At 47.7% G+C, this 27,368-nt stretch overlaps 1 protein-coding gene across 2 annotated transcripts; it reads right to left on the reverse strand.

Annotated features, from left to right (window-relative positions):
* Window positions 1-163: 163 nt before the first annotated feature.
* MAMDC4 (MAM domain containing 4) lies at window positions 164-27,368 on the reverse strand. Of its 2 annotated transcripts, XM_073640623.1 has the most exons (29): window positions 27,323-27,368; window positions 26,825-26,971; window positions 19,162-19,260; window positions 18,651-18,824; window positions 18,448-18,573; window positions 18,236-18,378; window positions 18,075-18,159; window positions 14,075-14,194; window positions 13,474-13,590; window positions 11,636-11,715; window positions 11,077-11,247; window positions 10,767-10,851; window positions 6,936-7,013; window positions 6,255-6,326; window positions 5,855-5,983; window positions 5,352-5,482; window positions 4,461-4,563; window positions 4,236-4,343; window positions 4,007-4,141; window positions 3,139-3,260; window positions 2,677-2,896; window positions 2,463-2,600; window positions 2,184-2,317; window positions 1,800-1,890; window positions 1,451-1,600; window positions 1,233-1,367; window positions 904-1,031; window positions 718-826; window positions 164-464 (listed from the first exon to the last, which is right to left on the reverse strand). In XM_073640623.1, exons 1-29 carry the CDS (start codon window positions 27,351-27,353, stop codon window positions 271-273), a joined length of 3,555 nt encoding a protein of 1,184 aa, XP_073496724.1. In that variant the 5' UTR covers window positions 27,354-27,368; the 3' UTR covers window positions 164-270. The 2 variants fall into 2 exon arrangements, with proteins under 2 accessions (XP_073496724.1, XP_073496725.1); XM_073640624.1 differs by lacking the exon at window positions 14,075-14,194.

A 27,368-nucleotide genomic window follows, 5' to 3' on the forward strand; every position in this document is an offset into this window, starting at 1 on the left:
CAGTTGTGAGGTCCCATCTTGATGGCTGCCTACACCCTCTGTCATCCACTACAAGGGGAGTTACAGTCACGGTGTAGCTTGCTGTGCTACCACCTGTATGTATATATGTCCCTAGCACCCAGATAATCTGTAGGTATACGCATGGACCTGATGCACAGCAACAGACGCTTACACGGACAGGTTTTATTTGTGATAAATGGGCAGTAAAGCATGGACATATTTTGCAGCTGTGGTTTGAAGGCAGCACATGGGAGATATTTACTACTTTATTCAGCTATCTGAAGAATCTATGTCGTAAGTCACGTTATCGAAACTCTCGATGTCGTCGGCTTGTTCAGGCAGTGACGGTGCGCTCTGCACACTCCTTCTCCATCTGCGGTACAGGAGGAAGATCAACAGCAGGCACAGCACAACGATGATCACTCCAATGACGATGGCCCAGGTCCGTCCCGAATTGTCTGTACCTGGAAGAACACATGCACACATACTGGAAGGAGCGAGTAGCGAAGGTGAATGATCATCCCTAGGAAATTCTTTAATTATAAAGTAAGGGAAAATGGCAAACAAATCCAACTGCAGTGAAAAGGTGGAAAAAAAATGCAAATCTGCCATTGGTTTGCCCAGATCTGTGGGTGAAGGGTCCTGTCCTAGATATTGGCCTTCAGGGGGGTCTCCTTTAGTCCTAAGCAAATGTGCATCCTAAGGCTTGGCACTTACCTTTCTGTATCTCTACAGTGTTGCATAGCCTGTCCAGGGTGTACGTCAGATCATCCAGCGCGATGACGGCGGTGTGCGGGCGACTGCCCTTCGTTACTTCAAATATAATCTGTAAAGAGGCAGAACATGAGACAACCTCACACAACAGTGGCCTCACTACCAACAGACGGTGATAGGCATCCACACCTGATACTCCCCAGTGCTGTTGAGCTGCAGCTTTTCTTCCTGCCAGTCCCCGCTGTGATAGCCGTGTAGTGCCCAGACGGGCAGAAGGCCCTGAGCTCCAGCCACGTACAGGACCAGCTCCCCCAGATCTGCAAACGAAAGAGGAGCTTGAAAGGGAAAACTTACAGATCTGGTATAGTTAGCTCTAGTATAGGGCCTGCGGGGGGAGAAGGGGGATAGAGCAATAATTAGGACGTCGGTATAGGAATCGCTGCCTGGTAATGTTCTGTGGATGGGTATAGTGAGGAATGATGGCTGCCTGCTGGTGTACAGGGGATCTGGGGACTTACGGAAATGGGCCGAGGAGTCCGTGCGGTAAGAGAAGGTGAAGCAGGATCCAGCAGTCGCTGACAGATGCTCACTGAGCAGCCAGGCGGAGGCCCCCTCTGTGTGCAGCGCCCCTGTATCCACAAAGGCGTAGTGTCCTGCAGGGGGAGATATTAAAGGGGCTTTGTAGATTTAGGTCACTAGGGTGGGATGCTCTGATTACAGATTCTGTGGGCATTACCCTCTGCAGAGCCCAGGCTGCGGTCCTTCTCCGGAGCAGCACTAGGCCTATTTATGGCCGCCCCATTCGTCCAATCCCAATCGTACGTATCCATGAGTGGAATGCGGACGTTGGTCCAAGAACAAGACCCCCATTCAAAGTCACATGATGCTGCGAAAGCGAACGGTTTATTGCAGTTAATACTCTGTCAATTCACTAGCATCTAGTTATACCTTCCCTGAATGCAGCTCCCCTGCCTCATCGATGGGAGTACGGTGATGAATGGATGGCAGGCTGCCGGACTGGGTACATGTATGAGGGGGGAGGGGAGAGAAATCAGTTACCTGTATTATATAGTTGGATATGGTACCTGATTCATGACAACGGTGATGACCGGTGTGAATGTCATCGATGGCGATGTAAGCGTGCTCACCGCCTGCACCGACCGCTTCCAAGAGCAACTGCAAGGAGGACAGACAGAGTCAGCTCACAACTAGGGAGAGGATGCATAGCACCCTGTACTCCGGGTGGGAGATACACGCTCTGCTCACACTGGGGTGACCGCGTGGCTACCTGCGTTTCCATGTCATTATTTCAAGGCGCTGTCCAGGATTAACCACGCCACCACCACAACTCCGCAGAGGGTTTCTGCTACTGCAGCTCGGCTTTATTACAATGCCAGGAGCGGAGCTGCACTACCAGACGCTGGTTCTGCCATACGAACACTCCGCACCATGAGACGTATCTGCGTTACCTTCCACTGCACCTCGGCCTGCAGAGCCGCGCTGCCGTACCGCCAGCTGCCAGGTTTTGCGTCTGAAATCCTAAATATTTCCCTCTTCACTTTCTTCTTTCCGGTGTCCTCCTCAATAGATACGATCAATGTTCCTGCCGATTTCAAAAAGACAATTTGTGCATAATTACTATTTAAGTTCTGTACAATCGCTGGGTACCAGCACATGGTTCTGGGCCATTAGGAGCATGCGATGATGCCAGGCTGCTGTAATAGTGTGGCTGCAGCTCATATACTGACCTGGGCTGGTGCCCCCCATCTGGTACCAGAAGCTCAGGCAGCCATGGTCCGGGTGGGCATTGTACACGCTGGATGTTAGAGTTGCAGTCGACTTCCTGGGCAGGTTACTGGAGCTGGTATCCACCGCCATGTAATGCCCTGTGGATGCCAACATACATATAGCAGTGTCCGTACCGCCCCGATCAGCTGCTGTCTGCGCCGGAGTAGCCCTTACCTGTAAAACTCTGCAGGGTGTGATCACGAGCCAGGCCCGGCTGGTGGCTGAAGGGGACGGTCTGGTGTAACCGCCACATATATGGCCCCTGGGAGGAAAAGCCACAGGTTCCAGCCTCAAAAGAGCAGTGGGAGGGCGCTGCACAGGGTCCGCTCCTCACCGCAATGTCGTCGATAGCGATGTGGCCAATGGAACCGTCACGCACTGCTTCAAAGATCAGCTGAGACAAGAATAAAGATCGGTGGCCATTCATTAGCGCACACAGCGATCCGTAATACATCTGTAATAGATGGCTCAGTGCACATGGGCTGCCACGTTCTCACAAGCACAGGACAAGAATGAGGATTTCACTTCACTCCTTGGGTGATTGGCAGATTATTGGGAAGTGCCATCAAACTATGACCCTGCACCCAAACAGCGGCCCCCAGTGTTCATGAAGGAAAGTGCCACCCGGTCACATACCTGGTACTTCTTACTCGCCAGTGTAACCGTTTCCCGATGCCACCGATTCCCACGGGTTCCTGTGCTGGTCCAGATTAACGTCTCTTCTCCCCCGTCGTATTTACTGTACAGGTTCAAGGTACCTGGATTCCCCAGAAATAAAGGATTTATTAGTGATCGGATGGAGGTCCATCCTGTGAGGGGGCGGCCATTGTATCTTCATGGCAAACTGACATGTAACAAGATGGCCGCAAGTTACTGAACACGTCGCCTGCGGTCAGACTGTCCATCGCTCAGGCTACTGCTGCACACCAACACCCACCAAGCTTGGAGGGCACCGCTGTACCCATGCAGATAAATGGCACATGTCTGTTCAGCAATGCTCCAGCCAAATGACGCATGAGGACAGATATCTGACAGCCAAATCCCCTGACACCACCCAACAGATGGACATGTTTCCTGCTGTGGAGAGAAGGGACGTGCCTCAGCCAACTCCAAGTGCCGGACTGCTGCAAATTGGACATTAACAATTACTGCCAAAAAACAGTTTCTCATTTGTCTATGGGTTGTGTCTGGTGATGGTGATGAGCTGAAATACCAGACAACCTGTAGAGAGAGGGGGAGCTGTTTTTGGAAATAAATAAATGTTATAGTGCCCGTGGATCGACCAGGAGAATAATGCATGTAGGTGCAACCAACAATTCATGGTAGAAACATATGACCCTAAAACCGAGACAGAAGTAAAGACTCAGTCCTCTACCGGTGTGCAGCCGCATCATGGCAGGGAATCAGGAGGCCCCATGCCCAGGTCTGCCAACACATGTATAACAATACATTCTGCAGACACAGGTTTGTGCACCCCACATGAGGTGGGGTGTGATGTCCTCACCTGTGTCAGGACCAAACATTCTGTGGTGGAAGGATAGGCAGGAGGCGTCAGATGCCACAGATTGCGGGTACGACAACAGACGAGCCTTAGTACCACGATCCGAGTGAGACTTTCCCGCCACAAACATATAACGACCTGTGACAGAAAGAAATTTAGCGTGGCCACAACAAGCCGGCCGGTTCATTGCCGCAGGCGGACAATAGTTCTGCCAGGCATCGGAGGCGCTCACCCTGTCCTGTTGTGTGGTCGGATGACGTGCCCCACTCCCAGTCAATCTCGTCTGGGACATCTTGATACCAACCGCAGGGTCCGGTCTCGAAATTACAAGTCACAGGCGCTGAAAAATCACAAAATACATAAAGCTAATGTCTTACAAGTCTGCTTTCCCTGATGGCAGCCATGCTCAGCACTGACCACCTACACGTACAACCACCCAGCGCTTCATGGCTCTTACTGTTTTCAGTTGCCTCCTCCTCACAGCTGAGAAACTTTATGTCACTCACTGCAGCGCTCCAGCTCTCAACAGGTCCAGGGTCCACGGCCCCCGACAGCACCAACTACAAGCGGCACAGAAACGCCAGGATCAATACTGAGCCCCCCAATTATATATAAATACATACACACACACACACATATACACATACACACACATGCGCGCGCTAGAGAGATACACTCAGACAGACACACACACACACACACCTGCCTGCCTTCCTACACACATAGGCATAGACACACCTACATACTTTACTCACATAGGTAATCACGCACATCTGCCTACCTACACACATAGGTATACATACACACACCTGCCTATGTGTGTAGGTAGATATACACACATACATACACAATCACACCTGCCTAGCTACACACAAAGGTATACACAATCACACCTGCCTAGCTACACACATAGGCATACACAATCACACCTGCCTAGCTACGCACATAGGCATACACAATCACACCTGCCTAGCTACGCACATAGACATACACAATCACACCTGCCTAGCTACGCACATAGGCATACACAATCACACCTGCCTAGCTACACATATAGATATACTGTATACCTATCTGTGTAGGTAGGTGTCTATACCTATATGTGTCAGTAGGTAGGTGTGCATGTGTATACTGTATACACACATAGGTATACATATGCACACCTACATACATGCATAGGTATACACACGCACACCTCCCTACCTACATACATAGCGCTCACATCCCCCCCTGCTTCCTTCTATACCACAGGCCACTGCTTTAAAGCGCTTGTCTGTTCTCAGAATAAAAGTCCATAGTCATCTACCACCGCAGACTGTGCGACGTAAAGAAGCTCCTCATCCGCTACCTGGAAATTTTTCCGTTGCTCTCCCAGAGGAATCAGAAGAGATTTCCACGCATTACTCTTTTCTCCACGGCTCTGCCAGACATGCGAGTGTGTATGGAGCTGCGGATCCCACACACTAAGAGAGACGAAGCCTGAAACAGACGGTGCTGGTCTCTTAGGACATGTTCATACACAGCATTTTGATGCTTTTTTTCCATGTGTTTTTTTTTGTGTGAATAAATGCAGCATCTTACAGTAACAGCAAAATGATCACCGTTTGTAAAATCTCATTCACACAGTGCATTTTTACTGTAAAACGCTGCATTTTTTTTCTGCATGAAAAAAAAAAAAATGAATGAAAAATGCTACTTGTGAACAAGCCCTGAGGCTGCGTGCCTTACTGAGACATCAGGTTGCAGTGTCTGGGATGAGCGCTACGTCTCCTGCCGTGCGCCATGGCACAGAACACCCCGAGCAGACACTGAACCAGCAGGGAGGATGATGATGGCACATTGATGACGCACCTGCAGGTCCAGTGTGAAGGTAGTATGTCATGTTAATACAGGACGGTCCCGTGGGGCACAGGAGAGGGCTGCGGGATTCAGCGTCAGTCTTTAAATTGCCTTCAGCTTTGAGCACGGTCAGAGGGGAGCCTGAAGCGAGAATTAAAAAAAAAAATCATCAGTATAGATGGCGGCAGGTGTTCTGTGCAGATATAGCATGACCGATGTGGCTGCCATGTCTGCTCCTTGCTGTGCAGGTGAAATACCGATTTCCATTTGATGGATTTGCTATAACCAATTATTATTCTACCAATTAAGACACCAGAGGTGAAAATACGGATCCTTAAAAGATGGTGTCTGCAGAGAAGAAGGAGAATGACGCAGCCATAGGAGGGGGCAGCAGATATAGTTTGGCCCTTACCTGTTGTAGACCGTCCCCACTTGTGCGCCCCAATACTGACGTCCGTCCATCCGACAACACTGCTCTCATTTGCTTCAGGAAAAAAAAAAACAGTTATGACTGTTTAAACAATCCCCAGCCCATTTCCCTCATCCATTTATTAAGCACGTGGCCCCTACTCTGGGCCCCCATTAACCAGACGTAATCACTGTGTGGGGCACCCCATGAATATGATCATTCAGCCCAGTGTAAATCACGGAATGGCAACTTTTGTAGGACGGGTGGAGGTCCTAGAGGTTGGACGGTGACTGCAGCCCCTTCATTCACAGACAGATATCCACTGTCCATATATCAATAGAATATCACAGCGATAAGTCGGCACTCTCCGAGATGTGAACACTCCACTTACATGAGGAGCTGCAATCACAATTCAGCCTGGGGCTTGTAGGAATCCAACAAGCCAAAAAAACACAATCTCTTGTACAGACACAGAGACAGCAGGAAGCAAAAGGAAGATGGAGGTTTGTACGGCTGGAGAACTTATAGGAAGTGACAACTTTGAATGCAGCTCTTGCTGTGACTGGAGAATATGGAATTATGCAATGAAATACGAATACAAGATAATGAAGAAAACGTTGTAAAGTACAGACAACCCTGTGCAATAATGTCGGCACCCCAGTGCTGCACAGAGGCTTGTCCTACCTGGCGTACAAGCTTCTCTCACACTCCAGACCGCGCCGTCCCGTCCAGCCGAGGAGATCACTGATCCAGCGGATTCATCTGCAAAATGGAGAAAGGTCATTACAGGGTGAAGGCGGTGCAGGATCTCTGCTCCACCTGCACGAATACGGACGAGTCCCCTGCACAAACTGAGGGCGAAGCTAAAGATGCAGGAAGCAATGGACTTTCCTGGTGGATGTGCCCTCAACCCCAGAATCTGAAGAATTTTGGACTTTGTTCACCCTCTTTTTTTTCATGTTGCTTTGGAAAAATTTCCATTGTCGGGTGATCACATGGGTGACAATATTCGGGTGGAACCACGAAGGGCACCATATTGGATGGGGTGCAGAGGCAGGGTGTGAGAAGTAGGTCAGTAGAGAGACCAGCCATGGGCTGGCGGTGCTGGAGATCGGATAGGACAACAGTAGTGGGCAGGAGGGCGAAAACGGGCCGGAGAAGAGGGAAGAGGACCTAAATATAAGGTGGTGGCCACCTGGGGGGACAAGCAGGGTTCAGTCCTCAGACTCCTGGCTACAACCACACACCTTACTGTATTCTTTGCATGCTTATTGGCTAGTGGTGTCCAGGGGATTTCTAAGTGTCCTCCAGTAATAAGGCTGCTCAGTAAACATATCATATGGCTCAGCGTCCGAGAACAAGATCAGATCCCGCCCTATTTGACCATTCAGGTTTCATGCCGGATAAACCCATGGCTATTAATTTGAGAAGGCTTTTCTTAAATATGCAATTGAGAGCTAAAGATATGGGTTCACGGGCGGCTCATTCACGGGCGGCTCATTCACGGGCGGTTCAGTCACGGGCGGTTCATTAATGGGCGGCTCATTCACGGGCGGCTCATTCACGGGCGGTTCATTCACAGGCGGTTCGTTCACGGGCGGTTCGTTCACGGGCGGCTCGTTCACGGGCGGCTCGTTCACGGGCGGCTCGTTCACGGGCGGTTCGTTCACGGGCGGTTCGTTCACGGGCGGCTCGTTCACGGGCGGCTCGTTCACGGGCGGCTCATTCACGGGCGGTTCATTAATGGGCGGCTCATTCACGGGCGGTTCATTCACGGGCGGTTCATTCACGGGCGGCTCATTCACGGGCAGCTCATTCACGGGCGGCTCGTTCTTTGGATACTGCAAAGCATTCGACACCATTGAATGGACTTTTCTGTGGATGGTTTTAATAGGATAGGATTTGGTTCTAACTTTCTCGCGTTTATCAAATTGCTGTATAATGAACCAACTGTTAGAATAAGGGTTAATAGAAATTTGTTGGGCAGGTTGGCACTGGGGAGGGGTCACGTCAGGGTTGCCCCCTGTCTGCCCTCCTTTTTGCCATAGACCCCGTGGCGTGTCTTATATGCGCTTCCCCAAAGGTAAAAGATTCAGACGTGGCAAGATGGAAGAACGCATATCTCTCTATGCGGATGCTATGCTCTTGTTTCTTGGGGATGTTCCCTCTTCAATTAAACTGGTAATGGCAATTTTGGAAGAATTTGGGACTTCTCATAAACTGGGACAAATCAGTTCTTATGCCCTCAGATCCGATATGGGATTCACAGTAGATGGATTCCACTAACATTCAAGTGGTAAAAGAATTCAGATACCTGTATGTTATAGAAACAGTGAGACCTCAGGGCTATGTAACCCTACATCTGACTCCACTTTTAGACCGGTTTATAAATAAGATTAATGTGTGGTGTCGTCTGCCCATCTCAATTGTGGGTAGGGGCAACCTGGTAAAAATAGTATTAATGCCCCAACTGTTATGTACATTGCACAATTCCCCTGTCTGGATACCGACATATTATTTCCAAAAAGCCCACAGGTTACATAGATTATTACTATGGAAAAAGCAACAAGCCAGAATAAAGTTGGAGAATCTTCGAAGGGAAAAAACAGACGGGGCCAGCTATTCCCAATGCTCGGATTTACTATCTAGCTGCCCAAATCCAACAGATGAAAAGATGGGATCAGGGGAATGGCCAGGGGACAAGTGGACAACTAGTAAACAGATAACTTCTTGACATGAACCTATTTATATTTTGTTGAGGCGGGGGAGAGTGGAATACAACATCCCATTTACCAACATTGTCGATGATCTGTAAAGTGTGGGACAGAGGGAAGAATTGGCTGATTGGTAATGGTTGCCCAGTGGTCACGCCGCTCTGGCACAATTCCCTCTTGCCGGAGTTAATGAAGTTGGAGGGAAGAGAGCGGTGTCCATACTCTGACCCAAATCCAGTCCGGGAATATCTTGAAGAATCTTGAGCAGTTGCAAAGTGAGATTAACATTCCTCATCGCCAGTTCTATAGATTTCTGCCATCCGACATGTCTACACAGATCAGCTCAAGACTAAAGGCCTGGCCATATGGCAGAACCCTGTGGTTGGATGGGTGTCGGGGGAAGGAACAACGAGAGGCCATATTTCTAACCTTTATAAACTTCTGCCAACTGCAAACCTAAATAAGCTCCCTCTTACTATTAAACTCAATGGGAAGCCGATGTGCGAGTGATCCCAGAGGATCAGTGGGAATCTGATGTAGGAGTGATCCCAGAGGATCAGTGGGAAGCTGGTGTGGGAGTGATTGCAGAGGATCAGTGGGAAGCCGATGTGGAAGAGATCCCGGAGGAACAGTAGGAAGCCGATGTGGGAGAGATCCCGGAGGATCAGTGGGAAGCCGATGTGGGAGAGATCCCGGAGGATCAGTGGGAAGCCGATGTGGGAGAGATCCCGGAGGAACAGTAGGAAGCAGATGTGGGAGAGATCCCAGAGGAACAGTGGGAAGCCGATGTGGGAGAGATCCCAGAGGATCAGTGAGAATCTGATGCGGGAGTGATCCCGGAGGATCAGTGGGAAGCAGATGTGGGAAAGATCCCGGAGGATCAGTGGGAAGCTGGTGTGGGAGTGATTGCAGCGGATCAGTGGGAAGCCGATGTGAGAGAGATCCCGGAGGATCAGTGGGAAGCTGGTGTGAGAGAGATCCCGGAGGATCAGTGGGAAGCCGATGTGGGAGAGATCCCGGAGGATCAGTGGGAAGCCGATGTGGGGGAGATCCCAGAGGATCCGTGGAACTCATGCACATGATGTGGGAATGCAATAATATTGGATCCTTCTGGAATGCTGTTCTAGACATAGTTAACAGAATTTATGGTATAGTAATGAACCCAGAGTCATATATGTATATTGGGAGTCATAGTCATCAAAATATGTATATTAGGAGTCATAGCAGATCTCCCCGAGGAGGATCGGGGGCAATTGGTACGGCCAGAATACTGTATATTGCAAGAAAAACTATTGCTTCTCACTGGATACAACCTACTCCACCATCCACTGGGGAATTTATTAATAGAGTAAATGGGTTTATATGTTTAGAAAAAGGAACTTATAAAAAAAAAAAGAAATGTAATTAAAAAATGTGATAATATTTGGGGTCCTTGGATCAACACCCCGGGTTTACCGTCGAGAATCCTACTGTAGGAAAGCATTTTCTCCTCTCTACACAGATCTAACTTTCCCTTTCTAGCCTGTAATAAACAGTGTGAATGGACACTTGCTGGACGTCAGATAACGATTCTTTACACGATGAATCAGAGGAATTACTCTTGGTCTTATTTGCATCTATGGAAATGTGAATATGGTTATACAGAATATATTTTTTAATCTCCCTATATAACTGTATAACTTCCTATATATCCTGCTTTTGTGTGTCATTTATTTGGGGAGATGTTCCCTGTGGTTGTAATTATTTGAAAAATGTTTAATAAAAAGAATTTTATAAAAAACAATAATGAATGGTCACCTACTCTGCACTGCGCATCCAGGGGAAAGGATCAGGTCGTCCACTGCCAAGCTCCCCGGCGGGCTGTCACCGGAGCCCTCCAAGAAAACCTGGGGCGCAGATGAATACAATGCGTCAGTGAGAACGACCCTGCGCCGGGGGACGGCTTCCATCATCGCATTTACTTCACCAACACGATAGGAAATGACAATACACGGGGGGCGACAGGAGGGTATGAGGTCATTATCTGTGCCCATGTGTCCCTAGTGGTTGCCAGCTGCACATCATATAGGTGCCAAAGCGCCGGCGGCATCGCTATTCTGTGTTACAGTTACCTGGAATGATTGGTTGGTCTGACTGAAGGAGACTTTTTCCCGGATCCACAGGGCGCCCCTCCGTCCTTGCAGCTTTAACTCTACATTGTCTTTCTGTTCGGACCCAGTGAGGCGATAACCCACAGACAGGGAGGCCGCGTCAGATCTATCCATGTAATAATAAAACACGAGCTGTAAGGGAAAAGCCAAGATCAGGGACCAGAAGTCACTATCAGTCCGCTGCCCCTACACACAGCAGAGGGTCCTATCTGTACATAGACCCCCCTAGATTGCAATACATTGTATAAAGCCCCATGGAGGTCCGGGACACAGATACTAATGACGTCCGTGGTCAGGGACTGTTCACATCCATTAGGATCCAACATGGCCCCTCATCATCACATTCTGATCATAATGGGGTCAGCAGAATAGGGTATCTATGGGGGCAGCATGAGACAGATCGGGCACGTTAGATGGATGTCTGGGCTACCGATATCCCTGCTGTATTCACCGTCCACCAGAGACATCTCCAGGCACAACTACATGAGGGAGAATGGGGCATAGTAGGAAGGTGACGTACATAGCAGGGCACCGGGCCGGCCCGCACCGTGGGGCTCTCCAGTCTGTGCGCACCGCTCTCTGGAGCTCGCAGGAAAAAGCCTGAAATAAAGGTGAAAGCACAAAACAATGGAACTTATTAATGTAAGGACATCTGGACCCCGAGACCACCAACCCTGCAAGAACTAAGGATCCAGAGTTAAAGGGTCACCGTGACTACAACTCTCAACATGTAGTAATAATGACTATGGTGTGCTGCACCGATGTGTATCTAATCATATGATGCTGTCTGCCGAACTGTGTATCTAATCCTGTGATACTGTCTGATAAACCGTGTATATAATCCTATCCTGTGTGACACTGTGCTGAGCCGTGTATCTAATCCTATCCTGTGTGATCCTGTCTGCTGAGCCATGTATCTAATCCTCTCCTGTGTGATCCTGTCTGCTGAGCCATGTATCTAATCCTCTCCTGTGTGATACTGTCTGCTGAGCCGTGTATCTAATCCTATTATGTGTGATACTGTCTGCTGAGTTGTGTATCTAATCTTATCCTGTGTGATACTGTCTGCTGAGCTCTGTATCTAATCCTATTATGTGTGATACTGTCTGCTGAGTTGTGTATCTAATCCTATCCTGTGTGATACTGTCTGCTGAGTTGTGTATCTAATCCTATCCTGTGTGATACTGTCTGCTGAGCTGTGTATCTAATCCCATCCTGTGTGATACTGTCTGCTGAGCTGTGTATCTAATCCTATTATGTGTGATACTGTCTGCTGAGTTGTGTATCTAATCTTATCCTGTGTGATACTGTCTGCTGAGCTCTGTATCTAATCCTATTGTGATACTTGCTTCTGAGCCGTGTATCTAAGCCTATCTTGTATGATACTGTCTGCAGAGCTGTGTCTTTAATACTATCATATGTGATACTGTCTGTTGAGCTGTGTATCTAATTCTATCCTGTGTGATACTGTCTGCTAAGCTGTATCTAATCCTATCATATGTGATACTGTCTGTTGAGCTGTGTATCTAATCCTATCCTGTGTGATACTGTCTGTTGAGCTGTGTATCTAATCCTATCCTGTGTGATACTGTCTGTTGAGCTGTGTATCTAATTCTATCCTGTGTGATACTGTCTGCTAAGCTGTATCTAATCCTATCATATGTGATACTGTCTGTTGAGCTGTGTATCTAATCCTATCCTGTGTGATACTGTCTGTTGAGCTGTGTATCTAATCCTATCCTGTGTGATACTGTCTGTTGAGCTGTGTATCTAATCCTATCCTGTGTGATATTGTCTGCTAAGCTGTATCTAATCCTATCATATGTGATACTGTCTGTTGAGCTGTGTATCTAATCCTATCCTGTGTGATACTGTCTGTTGAGCTGTGTATCTAATCCTATCCTGTGTGATACTGTCTGTTGAGCTGTGTATCTAATTCTATCCTGTGTGATACTGTCTGCTAAGCTGTATCTAATCCTATCATATGTGATACTGTCTGTTGAGCTGTGTATCTAATCCTATCCTGTGTGATACTGTCTGTTGAGCTGTGTATCTAATCCTATCCTGTGTGATACTGTCTGTTGAGCTGTGTATCTAATCCTATCCTGTGTGATATTGTCTGCTAAGCTGTATCTAATCCTATCATATGTGATACTGTCTGTTGAGCTGTGTATCTAATCCTATCCTGTGTGATACTGTCTGTTGAGCTGTGTATCTAATCCTATCCTGTGTGATACTGTCTGCTGAGCAGTACCTAAGCTTATCATGTGTGATAATGTCTGCTGAGCTGTACCTAAGCTTATCAAGTGTGATACTGTCTGCTGATCAGTATCTCAGCACTGCCCTGACGTCCGTCACCTGCTCGGCTGTTTGTGGTGTGGTCTCTCTCCGGTTTGGCGTTATATCCATCCACTCTCTCCCATGTAGACTTCCATGTACACACATCTTTTTCAAAGCTGCAGGACCGGAACGAGCCTAAAAGGAGAATGTCAGGAGGAAATACAGAGGAACATGGGACACCAGGAACAAACATGCCAAAAAGAATGCTGGATCTCTCCCGACAGTGCCCTCCATCCGCTGTCAGCAGGGGCATTACACCAGTGCTGACCTTGATACGGGGGGATACTACGGCGCCCTACACTGGACACTCCGAGTCTGTACCATGTATACAGATCACTGACTGCAGCCAGAGAGACCTATACATCATCAAAACCACAGAGCAGGGCACTCCACCGGACAGACAGCGGACCACCAGACATAAATGGAGCCCTATCACCCCCCACTTACCAGCCATGATGTCATCTACAGAAAGTGGAGAAGCCTGAGGCATCCAATATCAGCTATACGTAATGATAAAGGCGACCATCAGCCACCAACACACAGCACCAAACCCAGACAAGAGCTGAAGCCGGCGGTCCGCACCGCCCCCTATGTATAATGTACAGGAAGAGGAACTCACCACAGTCACTCTCATCAGATCCATCACCACAGTCATCAGAACCGTCACACCGAGCACCGCCATCTATACAACTACCACGAAGACAGCGGTCCTGCCCGAGCCCACACACTGCCTGCAGACCTGGAAACACAGGGGAATGACAGCATAGGGGACAGTATTATAGTAGTTATATTCTTGTATATAGGGAGCAGTATTATAGTAGTTATATTCTTGTATATAGGGAGCAGTATTATAGTAGTTATATTCTTGTACATAGGGGGCAGTATTATAGTAGTTATATTCTTGTACATAGGGGGCAGGCAGTATTATAGTAGTTATATTCTTGTACATAGGGGGCAGTGTTATAGTAGTTATATTCTTGTACATAGGGGGCAGGCAGTATTATAGTAGTTATATTCTTGTACATAGGGGGCAACATTATAGTAGTTATATTCTTGTATATAGGGAGCAGTATTATAGTAGTTATATTCTTGTACATAAGGGCAGTATTATAGTAGTTATAATCTTGTACATAGGGGGCAGTATTATAGTAGTTATATTCTTGTACATAGGGGCAGTATTATAGTAGTTATATTCTTGTACATAGGGGGCAGTATTATAGTAGTTATAATCTTGTACATAGGGGGCAGTATTATAGTAGTTATATTCTGGTACATAGGGGCAGTATTATAGTAGTTATATTCTTGTACATAGGGGGCAACATTATAGTAGTTATATTCTTGTACATAGGGGGCAGTATTATAGTAATTATATTCTTGTACATAAGGGCAGTATTATAGTAGTTATATTCTTGTACATAGGGGGCAGGCAGTATTATAGTAGTTATATTCTTGTACATAGGGGGCAGTATTATAGTAGTTATATTATTGTACATAGGGGCAGTATTATAGTAGTTATATTCTTGTACATAGCGGCAGTATTATAGTAGTTATATTCTTGTACATAGGGGCAGTATTAAAGTAGTTATATTCTTGTACATAGGAGGCAGTATTATAGTAGTTATATTCTTGTACATAGGGGGCAGTATTATAGTAGTTATATTCTTGTACATAGGGGCAGTATTATAGTAGTTATATTCTTGTACATAGGGGCAGTATTATAGTAGTTATATTCTTGTACATAGGGGGCAGTATTATAGTAGTTATATTCTTGTACATAGGAGCAGCATTATAGTAGTTATATTCTTGTACATAGGGGCAGTATTATAGTAGTTATATTCTTGTACATAAGGGGCAACATTATAGTAGTTATATTCTTGTACATAGGGGGCAGTATTATAGTAATTATATTCTTGTACATAGGGGCAGTATTATAGTAGTTATATTCTTGTACATAGGAGGCAGTATTATAGTAGTTATACTCTTGTACATAGGGGGCAGTATTATAGTAGTTATATTCTTGTACATAGGGGGCAGTATTATAGTAATTATATTCTTGTACATAGGGGGCAGCATTATAGTAGAGATATTCTTGTACATAGGTGGCAGTACTATATTAGTTACTTTATTGTACATAGGGGCAGTATTATAGTAGTTATATTCTTCTTGTACATAGGGGCAGTATTATAGTAGTTATATTCTTGTACATAGGGGCAGTATTATAGCAGTTATATTCTTGTACATAGGGGGCAGGCAGTATTATAGTAGTTATATTCTTGTACATAGGGGGCAGTATTATAGTAGTTATATTATTGTACATAGGGGCAGTATTATAGTAGATATATTCTTGTACATAGGGGGCAGTATTATAGTAGTTATATTCTTGTACATAGGGGCAGTATTATAGTAGTTATATTCTTGTACATAGGGGGCAACATTATAGTAGTTATATTCTTGTACATAGGGGACAGTATTATAGTAATTATATTCTTGTACATAGGGGCAGTATTATAGTAGTTATATTCTTGTACATAGGGGGCAGTATTATAGTAGTTATATTCTTGTACATAGGGGCAGTTTTATAGTAGTTATATTCTTGTACATAGGGGGCAGTATTATAGTAGTTATATTCTTGTACATAGGGGACAGTATTATAGTAGTTATATTATTGTACATAGGGGCAGTATTATAGTAGTTATATTCTTGTACATAGGGGCAGTATTATAGTAGTTATATTCTTGTACATAGGGGCAGTATTATAGTAGTTATACTCTTGTACAAAGGGGCAGTATTATAGTAGTTATATTCTTGTACATAGGGGGCAGTATTATAGTAGTTATATTCTTGTACAAAGGGGCAGTATTATAGTAGTTATATTCTTGTACATAGGGGGCAACATTATAGTAGTTATATTCTTGTACATAGGGGACAGTATTATAGTAATTATATTCTTGTACATAGGGGCAGTATTATAGTAGTTATATTCTTGTACATAGGGGGCAGTATTATAGTAGTTATATTCTTGTACATAGGGGCAGTTTTATAGTAGTTATATTCTTGTACATAGGGGGCAGTATTATAGTAGTTATATTCTTGTACATAGGGGACAGTATTATAGTAGTTATATTATTGTACATAGGGGCAGTATTATAGTAGTTATATTCTTGTACATAGGGGCAGTATTATAGTAGTTATATTCTTGTACATAGGGGCAGTATTATAGTAGTTATATTCTTGTACAAAGGGGCAGTATTATAGTAGTTATATTCTTGTACATAGGGGGCAGTATTATAGTAGTTATATTCTTGTACATAGGGGGCAGTATTATAGTAGTTATATTCTTGTACATAGGGGGCAGTATTATAGTAATTATATTCTTGTACATAGGGGGCAGTATTATAGTAGTTATATTCTTGTACATAGGGGGCAGTATTATAGTAGTTATATTCTTGTACATAGGGGGCAGTATTATAGTAATTATATTCTTGTACATAGGGGCAGTATTATAGTAGTAATATTCTTGTACATAGGGAGCAGTATTATAGTAGTTATATTGTACATAGGAGGCAGTATTATAGTAGTAATATTCTTGTACATAGGGGCAGTATTATAGTAGTTATATTCTTGTACATAGGAGCAGTATTATAGTAGTTATATTGCACATAGGAGGCAGTATTATAGTAGTAATATTCTTGTACATAGGGGCAGTATTATAGTAGTAATATTCTTGTACATAGGGGCAGTATTATAGTAGTTATATTGTACATAGGAGGCAGTATTATAGTAGTTATATTCTTGTACATAGGAGGCAGTATTATAGTAGTTATATTCTTGTACATAGGAGCAGTATTATGGTAGTTATATTCTTGTACATAGGTGCAGTATTATAGTAGTTATATTCTTGTACATAGGAGGCAGTATTATAGTAGTTATAGTCTTGTACATAAGGGCAATATTATAGTAGTTATATTCTTGTACATAGGTGCAGTATTATAGTAGTTATATTCTTGTACATAGGGGCAGTATTATAGTAGTTATAGTCTTGTACATAGGGTGCAGTATTATAGTAGGTATATTCTTGTACATATTGGCAGTATTATAGTAGTTATATTCTTGAACATATGAGCAGTATTATAGTAGTAATATTCTTGTACATAGGGGGCAGTATTATAGTAGTTATATTTTTGTACACAGGTGCAGTATTATAGTAGTAATATTCTTGTATATTGGGGCAGTATTATAGTAGTTATATTCTTGTACATAGGGAACAGTATTATAGTAGTTATATAATACCTTGAAGACTGCAATGACGGAATTCCAGATCATATAGTAGTTATATTGTACATAGGAGGCAGTATTATAGTAGTAATATTCTTGTACATAGGGGCAGTATTATAGTAGCAATATTCTTGTACATAGGGGCAGTATTATAGTAGTTATATTGTACATAGGAGGCAGTATTATAGTAGTTATATTCTTGTACATAGGGGGCAGTATTATAGTAGTTATATTCTTGTACATAGGAGCAGTATTATGGTAGTAATATTCTTGTACATAGGGGGCAGTATTATAGTAGTAATATTCTTGTATATTGGGGCAGTATTATAGTAGTTATATAATACCTTGAAGACTGCAATGACGGAATTCCAGATCATCCACAGCAAAATCTCCCTGGCTGAGAGCGTCCCGGGAGGCAGTCACAATGATCTACAGGACAGACATGTTACCATACATCACTCGTTAGCTGGGGGTCTGTCAGGGACAGTGTGGGTATAAGTTGTACCTGGAATTCTCCTGTGATCCTGCCAGTGTACACGACCACTCGCCTCCATGACATGGCACTGCTCTGGGAGCTCTCCCACATTGTGTACGTCTGGGTCTGATCCGCCAGATGCACTGAGAGACTTCCGTTCACCAGCAGAGAATCTGCACAAGACAATATCCTTTAATACAAAGTCGCTGATGGTTAAGGATCATTTTTGGGTATAACCCTACCTGCAGAATACATGTGGTAGTGGAGGTGGACCTCACACGTGGCGGCGGCATCTCTCATGAGAGGAGACTGCAGTCGTGCAGATACCGCAGATTTACCACTCTGACCCTCTGCCATCATGAACCAACCTGTGAGAAGAATAGTCGCCCAGCCTTGTTAGTGTCCAGTGGGTGACTGCCTCGTCATGCAGTATGGAGAGACTTACCCCATCGGTTCCCCAGGGTGTGATCGCTGTGGGGTCGTGACCGCCATATAGGAGAAATCCGCTGGTCTCTCACCCATCCATAGTCAGAGGTGCTTATGTCTTTCCAACCACAATCATCATGTTCAAAGTCACAGCTGAACGGTCTGCCCCAAACCGGAGAATCCCTGTGATAACCTGGGGAGAGAAGACACCATCCGACATCACACCGAGGAACAGTCACCCCTCCCATCCCACAAAAAAAAAGCACAGAGGGTCCAGGAACATGCAGGGTACAGTCGATGTCCTGCAACAAAGGTGTCATGAAAGGGGTCCCTCCAGCAAGACTCCAAGACGGGAGACAAGCTGCAGCGAGAGGATACATGGTGCACGCTTCTCTTTACTGACAGTAAGCAGCGGGATTGAAACTAGTCAATAAATAGGGGCCCAGTACGTGCAGAGCTTTGTGTGTCTATATATACAGTATATCTGTGACTGTTCCCAGTAACCAGAGCACTCTCCTCCGATGTCTCACCGCAGTCCTGTTCATCCGCGCAGTCCCAGCAGTCACATATAAAGTTACAGCGGCTCTGTGTGCGGCCGTCACAGGAGGATGATGACGAGGAAGGAACCGCTGGGGAGAAAAAGGATGCCGGTCAGTCAAGGCTGGAAGCTACAAATGTTCACAATTAGGGATGAGTGGACCCATAGAAGTTCGGGTTCTGGTATCCGACCTGAACTTTAGTCAAAAAGTTTGGTTCGTGTAACAAAACTTTACCCAAACTTGAACCTGATTGAAATGTATGGGGATCCAAACTTTGGAGCTGGAAAACCTCTCTACCGGAACTCCAAACATTAAAACAGACTTCCGGGAGAAGTCCATGTTCGGCATTCAGCACAGGACACTAACTGTCCGGTACGAACCTTGAACATTAAAGTTCGGGTTCACTTATCTCTATTCACAATGTCTTGTGCTGAAGTATTAAATATCACAGGGACTATGAGGCCGAGCCCTGATAACAGCCCATAGCATTATCCTTCTCCACCGGAGACAATGCAGTCAGGGGGAACGTTCTCCTGGAATCACCAAACCCAGACTCCTCCATCAGACGCAGATAGAGAAGTGTGATCCATCACGGCACAGAACACTTCTCCTCCAGAGTCCAATGGTGGCGGCTTTACACCACTCCATCCGACGCTCAGTATTGTGCTTGGTCATGTACGGCTGCATGCAGCTGCTCGACCTTGAAGCTCCAGCCGGGGGCGCAGTGTTTGTGCTGATGTTATACCAGAGGAGGTCTGGACTCTGCAGTTATGGGGTCAGCAGCACGGTGGTGACTTTTCTGCCCTCTGCTCCTCAGCACTCGGCCCTCTTCTCTAGGGGGTACTGAGGCCGGATGTTATACACCTGGGGCAATGGGACTGAAAGGGAATCCTGAATTCAATGATGAAGGTGCTGGGCCACTACCTTCCTCCTTGTTGTGCAGATTTCAGTAGTATTTTGTGGCTTCCATGTGCCCATGTGACACAGTGACCTATGGTGGCAATGCACAGAGGTCAGTCACAGCCCGTTCTGCTCCGACTGACATTCTCGCTGATTAATCCCCACACACATATACAGTGGCATGTAAAAGTTTGTGCACCCCTGGTGAAAATTGCTGTTGTTGTGAACACTTAAGTAAGTTGAAGATAAAATGATCTCTAAAAGGCCTAAAGTTAAAGATGACACATTGTCTTTGTATTTTAGGCAAAAAAATATATATTTTTTTATTTTTTACATTTTAAAAAATACAAAAAAGAAAAATCAGCCAATTCAAAAGTTTGGGCACCCTGAATGGTTAGTACCTAGTACCACCCCCTTTTAAAAGTATCACAGCTTGTAAACGCTTTTTGTAGGCAGCCAAGAGTCTTTCAATTCTTGTTTGAGGGATTTTCCTCCATTCTTCCTTTGAAAATTCTTCCAGTTCTGCGAGATTCCTGGGTCGTCTAACACAGAGGTCCCCAACCGCCGGTCCGCGGACCAGGACCGGGCCGTTGGGGTTTTTCAGCCGGTCCGCGGCACCGCCACAGACAATCACTAAACATTGACAGTGTGCTCTGGTCTGCGGTGGCTCAGAGCACACTGTGTGGGGTGGATGCTGCCCGCTGTTCTAGACTCCCGCAGGGTAGACCTGTAGAGGACCTGTGATGACATCAAGGTACATAACTGTGATGTCACCACAGGTCCTGAAGCAGGATGAAGCAGGGGCGGAACTACCGCCCGTGCAGCCGGTTCATTGAACGGGGGCCCCGAGGGAGAGGGGGCCCCTCCAGCCTCCAGCAGGGCCGCCATCAGGGCATGACTGCCCTGACTCCAGTATGGGGCCCGGCCGGTAGGAGCCCCCTCGGAGCCCCCCTCTTGTGCGCCTCTCTCCTCATGGGGCCCCCGGCCCCATGCAAAGCGCCGGGTCCAGGACATCTCATAATTCCTCAGACTTCCGGTCATGTGACGGCGCCGTCACATGACCGGAAGGCAGGAGAACCTGGTGTCAGCGATTTGGACGAGCGCCAGGATTCTGCAGGGATCGCATGGGGGTAAGTATAACAAGTTTTATTTTTTTTTTAAATACAATTAACTAGGAGTGGGGGGAATGGGAGATGCACACGGGGGGAGGGGAGAGATGAGAGATGCACACGGGGGAAGGGGAGAGATGAGAGATCCACATGGGGGGAGGGGAGAGATGAGAGATCCACATGGGGGGGAGGGGAGAGATGAGAGATCCACATGGGGGGGAGGGGAGAGATGAGAGATGCACATGGGGGGGAGGGGAGAGATGAGAGATGCACATGGGGGGGAGGGGAGAGATGAGAGATGCACATGGGGGGGAGGGGAGAGATGAGAGATGCACATGGGGGGGAGGGGAGAGATGAGAGATGCACATGGGGGGGAGGGGAGAGATGAGAGATGCACATGGGGGGGAGGGGAGAGATGAGAGATGCACATGGGGGGAGGGGAGAGATGAGAGATCCACATGGGGGGGAGGGGAGAGATGAGAGATCCACATGGGGGGGAGGGGAGAGATGAGAGATCCACATGGGGGGGAGGGGAGAGATGAGAGATCCACATGGGGGGGAGGGGAGAGATGAGAGATGCACATGGGGGGGAGGGGAGAGATGAGAGATCCACATGGGGGGGAGGGGAGAGATGAGAGATGCACATGGGGGGGAGGGGAGAGATGAGAGATGCACATGGGGGGGAGGGGAGAGATGAGAGATGCACATGGGGGGGAGGGGAGAGATGAGAGATGCACATGGGGGGGAGGGGAGAGATGAGAGATGCACATGGGGGGGAGGGGAGAGATGAGAGATGCACATGGGGGGGAGGGGAGAGATGAGAGATGCACATGGGGGGGAGGGGAGAGATGAGAGATGCACATGGGGGGGAGGGGAGAGATGAGAGATGCACATGGGGGAAGGGGAGAGATGAGAGATCCACATGGGGGGAGGGGAGAGATGAGAGATCCACATGGGGGGGAGGGGAGAGATGAGAGATGCACATGGGGGGGAGGGGAGAGATGAGAGATGCACATGGGGGGGAGGGGAGAGATGAGAGATGCACATGGGGGGGAGGGGAGAGATGAGAGATCCACATGGGGGGGAGGGGAGAGATGAGAGATCCACATGGGGGGGAGGGGAGAGATGAGAGATGCACATGGGGGGGAGGGGAGAGATGAGAGATGCACATGGGGGGGAGGGGAGAGATGAGAGATGCACATGGGGGGGAGGGGAGAGATGAGAGATGCACATGGGGGGGAGGGGAGAGATGAGAGATGCACATGGGGGGGAGGGGAGAGATGAGAGATCCACATGGGGGGGAGGGGAGAGATGAGAGATCCACATGGGGGGGAGGGGAGAGATGAGAGATCCACATGGGGGGGAGGGGAGAGATGAGAGATGCACATGGGGGGGAGGGGAGAGATGAGAGATCCACATGGGGGGGAGGGGAGAGATGAGAGATGCACATGGGGGGGAGGGGAGAGATGAGAGATGCACATGGGGGGGAGGGGAGAGATGAGAGATGCACATGGGGGGGAGGGGAGAGATGAGAGATGCACATGGGGGGGAGGGGAGAGATGAGAGATGCACATGGGGGGGAGGGGAGAGATGAGAGATGCACATGGGGGGGAGGGGAGAGATGAGAGATGCACATGGGGGGGAGGGGAGAGATGAGAGATGCACATGGGGGGGAGGGGAGAGATGAGAGATGCACATGGGGGGAGGGGAGAGATGAGAGATGCACATGGGGGGGAGGGGAGAGATGAGAGATGCACATGGGGGGAGGGGAGAGATGCACATGGGGGGGAGGGGAGAGATGAGAGATGCACATGGGGGGGAGGGGAGAGATGAGAGATGCACATGGGGGGAGGGGAGAGATGAGAGATGCACATGGGGGGAGGGGAGAGATGCACATGGGGGGGAGGGGAGAGATGAGAGATGCACATGGGGGGGAGGGGAGAGATGAGTGATGCACATGGGGGGAGGGGAGAGATGAGAGATGCACATGGGGGGAGGGGAGAGATGCACATGGGGGAGGGGAGAGATGAGAGATGCACATGGGGGGAGGGGAGAGATGAGAGATGCACATGGGGGGAGGGGAGAGATGAGAGATGCACATGGGGGGGAGGGGAGAGATGAGAGATGCACATGGGGGGGAGGGGAGATATGAGAGATGCACATGGGGGGGAGGGGAGAGATGAGAGATGCACATGGGGGGAGGGGAGAGATGAGAGATGCACGGGGGGGATGAGAGATGCACGGAGGGGATGAGAGATGCACGGGGGGTGGATGAGAGATGCACGGGGGGGTGAGAGATGCACGGAGGGGATGAGAGATGCACGGGGGGTGGATGAGAGATGCACGGGGGGGGGAGAGATGAGAGATGCACGGGGGGGATGAGAGATGCACGGGGGGTGGATGAGAGATGCACGGGGGGATGAGAGATGCACGGAGGGGATGAGAGATGCACGGAGGGGATGAGAGATGCACGGGGGGTGGATGAGAGATGCACGGGGGGGTGAGAGATGCACGGAGGGGATGAGAGATGCACGGGGGGTGGATGAGAGATGCACGGGGGGTGGATGAGAGATGCACGGAGGGGATGAGAGATGCACGGGGGGGATGAGAGATGCACGGGGGGTGGATGAGAGATGCACGGGGGGTGGATGAGAGATGCACGGGGGGTGGATGAGAGATGCACGGGGGGTGGATGAGAGATGCACGGGGGGTGGATGAGAGATGCACGGGGGGATGAGAGATGCACGGGGGGGATGAGAGATGCACGGGGGGGTGAGAGATGCACGGAGGGGATGAGAGATGCACGGGGGGTGGATGAGAGATGCACGGGGGGTGGATGAGAGATGCACGGGGGGTGGATGAGAGATGCACGGGGGGGGGTGAGAGATGCACGGAGGGGGATGAGAGATGCACGGAGGGGGATGAGAGATGCACGGAGGGGGATGAGAGATGCACGGGGGGTGAGCTGCACATGGGGGGGTGAGAGATGCACATGGTGGGGGTTATGTTTACATAACTTTGTTGCCTTATGAAGGGCGGGGGGGGGCCCCCAAAAATTTCTTGCACAGGGGCCCACTACAGTCTGTGTCCGCCCCTGGGATGAAGTAAATGCAGCTGAACAGCAGCTGTCAGGACAGCTGCCCTGTCCTGCTGCAGGGCGTGATGGGGCCTCAGTGATGCGGCTCCTGGCACAGCACATTATGTGGGGCTCCTGGCATAGCTCCTGGCAGGGACCTGGTCTACACTATATGATAAGTATGCACTAAACTCCAAATCCCTCCATTACCCCGCCCCCATATGACCAAAGCCCCGCCCACCCCACCCCCTCCTTGCTGGGCCATGGAAAAATGATCTTGCTTCAAGCCGGTCCCTGGTGCAAAAAAGGTTGGGGACCACTGGTCTAGTATGCTCTGCTATTTTGCGGTCTAGCCACAGATTTTCAATGTTCAGATCAGGGGACTGTGAGGGCCATTGTAAAACCTTCAGCTTGTGCCTTTTCAGGTCGTCTATTGTGGATTTTGACGTGTGTTTAGGATCATTATCCATTTGTAGAAGCCATCCTCTTTTCAACTTCAGCTTTTTACAGATGGTGTTATGTTTGCATCAAGAATTTGATGAAATTTCATTTAATTCATTCTTCCTTCTACCTGTGAAATGTTCCCCGTGACAGTGGCTGCAACACAACCCCAAACCATGATTGATCCACCCCCATGCTTAATGGTTGGCGAGATGTTTTTTTTCCTGAAATTCTGAGCCCTTTTTTCTCCACACATACCTTTGATCATTGTGACCAAAGAGTTCTATTCTAACCTCATCGGCCCACAGGAGTTGTTTCCAAAATGCACCAGACTTGGTAGATGTTCTTTTGCATACTTCTGAGGCAGCATTTTATGGTGAGGACGCAGGACAGGTTTACTTCTGATGACTATTCCATAAATGCCATATTTGTGCAGGTGTCTCTGAACAGTAGAACAATGTACCACAACTCCAGAGTCTGCTAAATCTTTCTGAAAGTCAAGCGGGGGTTCTGATTTGCCTCTCTAGAAATCCTAGCAGCAGCTCTAACTGAAAATTTTCTTGGTCTTCCAGACCTTATCTTGACCTCCATTGTTCCTGTTAACTGCCATTCCTTAACTACATTTCAAACTGAGGAAAGGGCAACTTGAAAATGCTTTGCCATCTTCTTATAGCCTTCTCCTGCTTTGTGGGCCTCCACCATTTTCAGAGTGCTAGGCAGCTGCTTAGAAGACCCCTTGGCTGCTGTTTTCTGGCACAAGGTTAGAGGAGGCTGGGTTTCTATAAAGCTGGTAAATTTTCATCACCTGGCCTTTCCTAACGATGATAATGAACAAGCCATAACACTAACAGGCTAATTAAAGTCTGAAGCCTTGGTCAAAGTTATCTGAGCACAAATCTCCAAGGGTGCCCAAACTTTTGCATCGGCCCATTTTCCTTTTTGTAATTTTTAAAATGTAAAAAATTATGATATATAGATATTTTTTCCCTAAATACAAAGGAAATGTGTCATCTTTAACTTTAGGCCTTTTAGAGATAATTTAATCTTCAACTTGCTTAACTGTTCACAATAACAGTAAGTTTGACCAGAGGTGTCCAAACTTTTACATGCCACTGTGTCACTACAGCAGCTCTACACTGCACTCCTCATCCAACCGGGTTGCACGTGATGACACATTTGCACAGCACAACGCAAAGGCACCGCAACATGTTACACAACCGCAGCTTTAAAATCTCTCAGATCCAATCCTTAAAGAGGAAAGACTGACAGTGAAGGCAGGAAATTAACCTCCTCCAAGAGTCATCATCTAATTACGTAATCCATGGACTACAAAGCAGGTTACAGCTCTTAAGGAACTAAAAGTCCCAGCACAACCTCCTTAGAAGAAGTGCTCTCCATGTCCAGTGCAGCTGTAGATTTACATCCACTAGGACCAGCAAGTCCTCCACTGGGAACTACAAGACCCAGTACATCAAGGCAATAAGGCTTTTTGCTACAACAGAGCTGGCCAGACTGGGACTTGTAGTCCTACAGCAGAGTATGCATGACCAGAACGACCCATTTTTCTGTAGAACGTGCTTTATACTAGTTTGTCGGCCGATCAGTCGCTCGTTTACACGAATCAGGGATCGGGAACAAGTCTTCTTATAAACGCCTTATAGGGTTTTTTCTGGCCCCACTCTTTGGTATTGGAGGTTAGCGGTGTCATTGAGGTTATGACCCCATACACCTGCTACGACGTGGGCGCAATCAGAAGGCATAGTGGCCGCGTCCTATTCTAATGACGACATCCATAGGTGTGTGAGCTCGTCGGCACTGCTGACCTCCAATGTGGCGGCAGATCAACCCCTCTACCAGAGAAGAAAAGGATCGGACATGCTGAAATCCGACGATCTATTGTGTATGGGGGGGGGGGGGGTCTGTTATTTCTTCCCATTGACTGAGTACAACCTACAGACGCTGAGTCTATTAAGCCCTGCGTCCCAGACCCCCCACTGTCCATCTGCCATATAACCGCTATACATCATCCATCTTTACCATTCCCCCAATTCGTGATTTAATGGCAACATAATTAACCCTTCAATGCCAGGTAGCCCTGACCGGACCGGACCACCATGCCGGGACTTACCTAAGCTAAACAGAGCGAGCAAAAGCAGGGATATGCGTGCGCTCCACATGATAAAACCCCAGGAGGACTCCGGAGAGCGAAGGAATCTCTCAGAAATAGGGAAGTGGACTTTCACCCCCGGCTGAGCAGACGTGTGACACCCAGGATCTGCAGGAAGGGCAGAAAGCACCACAAAAGTAAAATGCTGACCAGATGCGTGTAGGTGACTGCAGTGTAAGAGCGCCACCTAGCAGCTAATAACCATGGAAAATAGCAGCTGTTTCCAAGTCACTGTGCAGGGGCCGGGCCTCATACACTCGCTGAATAAAGTTTACTCTTAGAAAGTTAGAGATCTTCATGCTGAGGCCACTGCACCGTGGCTTGCCTCATTTTCCAATAGTCGTTTCCATCACTCTGCTTGCGGTCAGTGAATGGGAAACTTTGTTGACAGTCACTAGAGGGTTAATTTGCTTGTGAAGGGAAAAAAAAAAACTGCACACCCAGCGGACCATGACCCACCTGTGAAAACGAGGACGCCGCCGCAGCACATCGCATCTGACCTTAG

The sequence above is a fragment of the Phyllobates terribilis genome, unplaced genomic scaffold (assembly GCF_046119375.1).
Source record: "Phyllobates terribilis strain yellow unplaced genomic scaffold, ASM4611937v1 Scaffold_7__3_contigs__length_470593459, whole genome shotgun sequence".
Taxonomy (NCBI): Eukaryota; Metazoa; Chordata; class Amphibia; order Anura; family Dendrobatidae; genus Phyllobates; species Phyllobates terribilis.

Coding starts and splice junctions, on each gene's coding strand:
- MAMDC4 (XM_073640623.1), bottom strand. CDS start 27,353: ATGTGCTGCGGCGGCGTCCTCGTTTTCACAG. Junction 18,379..18,447: donor CTACCACATGTATTCTGCAG/GTAGGGTTATAC, acceptor TGTCTTGTGCAG/ATTCTCTGCTGGTGAACGGA. Junction 14,195..18,074: donor CCGTCATTGCAGTCTTCAAG/GTATTATATAAC, acceptor CTGTGTTTCCAG/GTCTGCAGGCAGTGTGTGGG.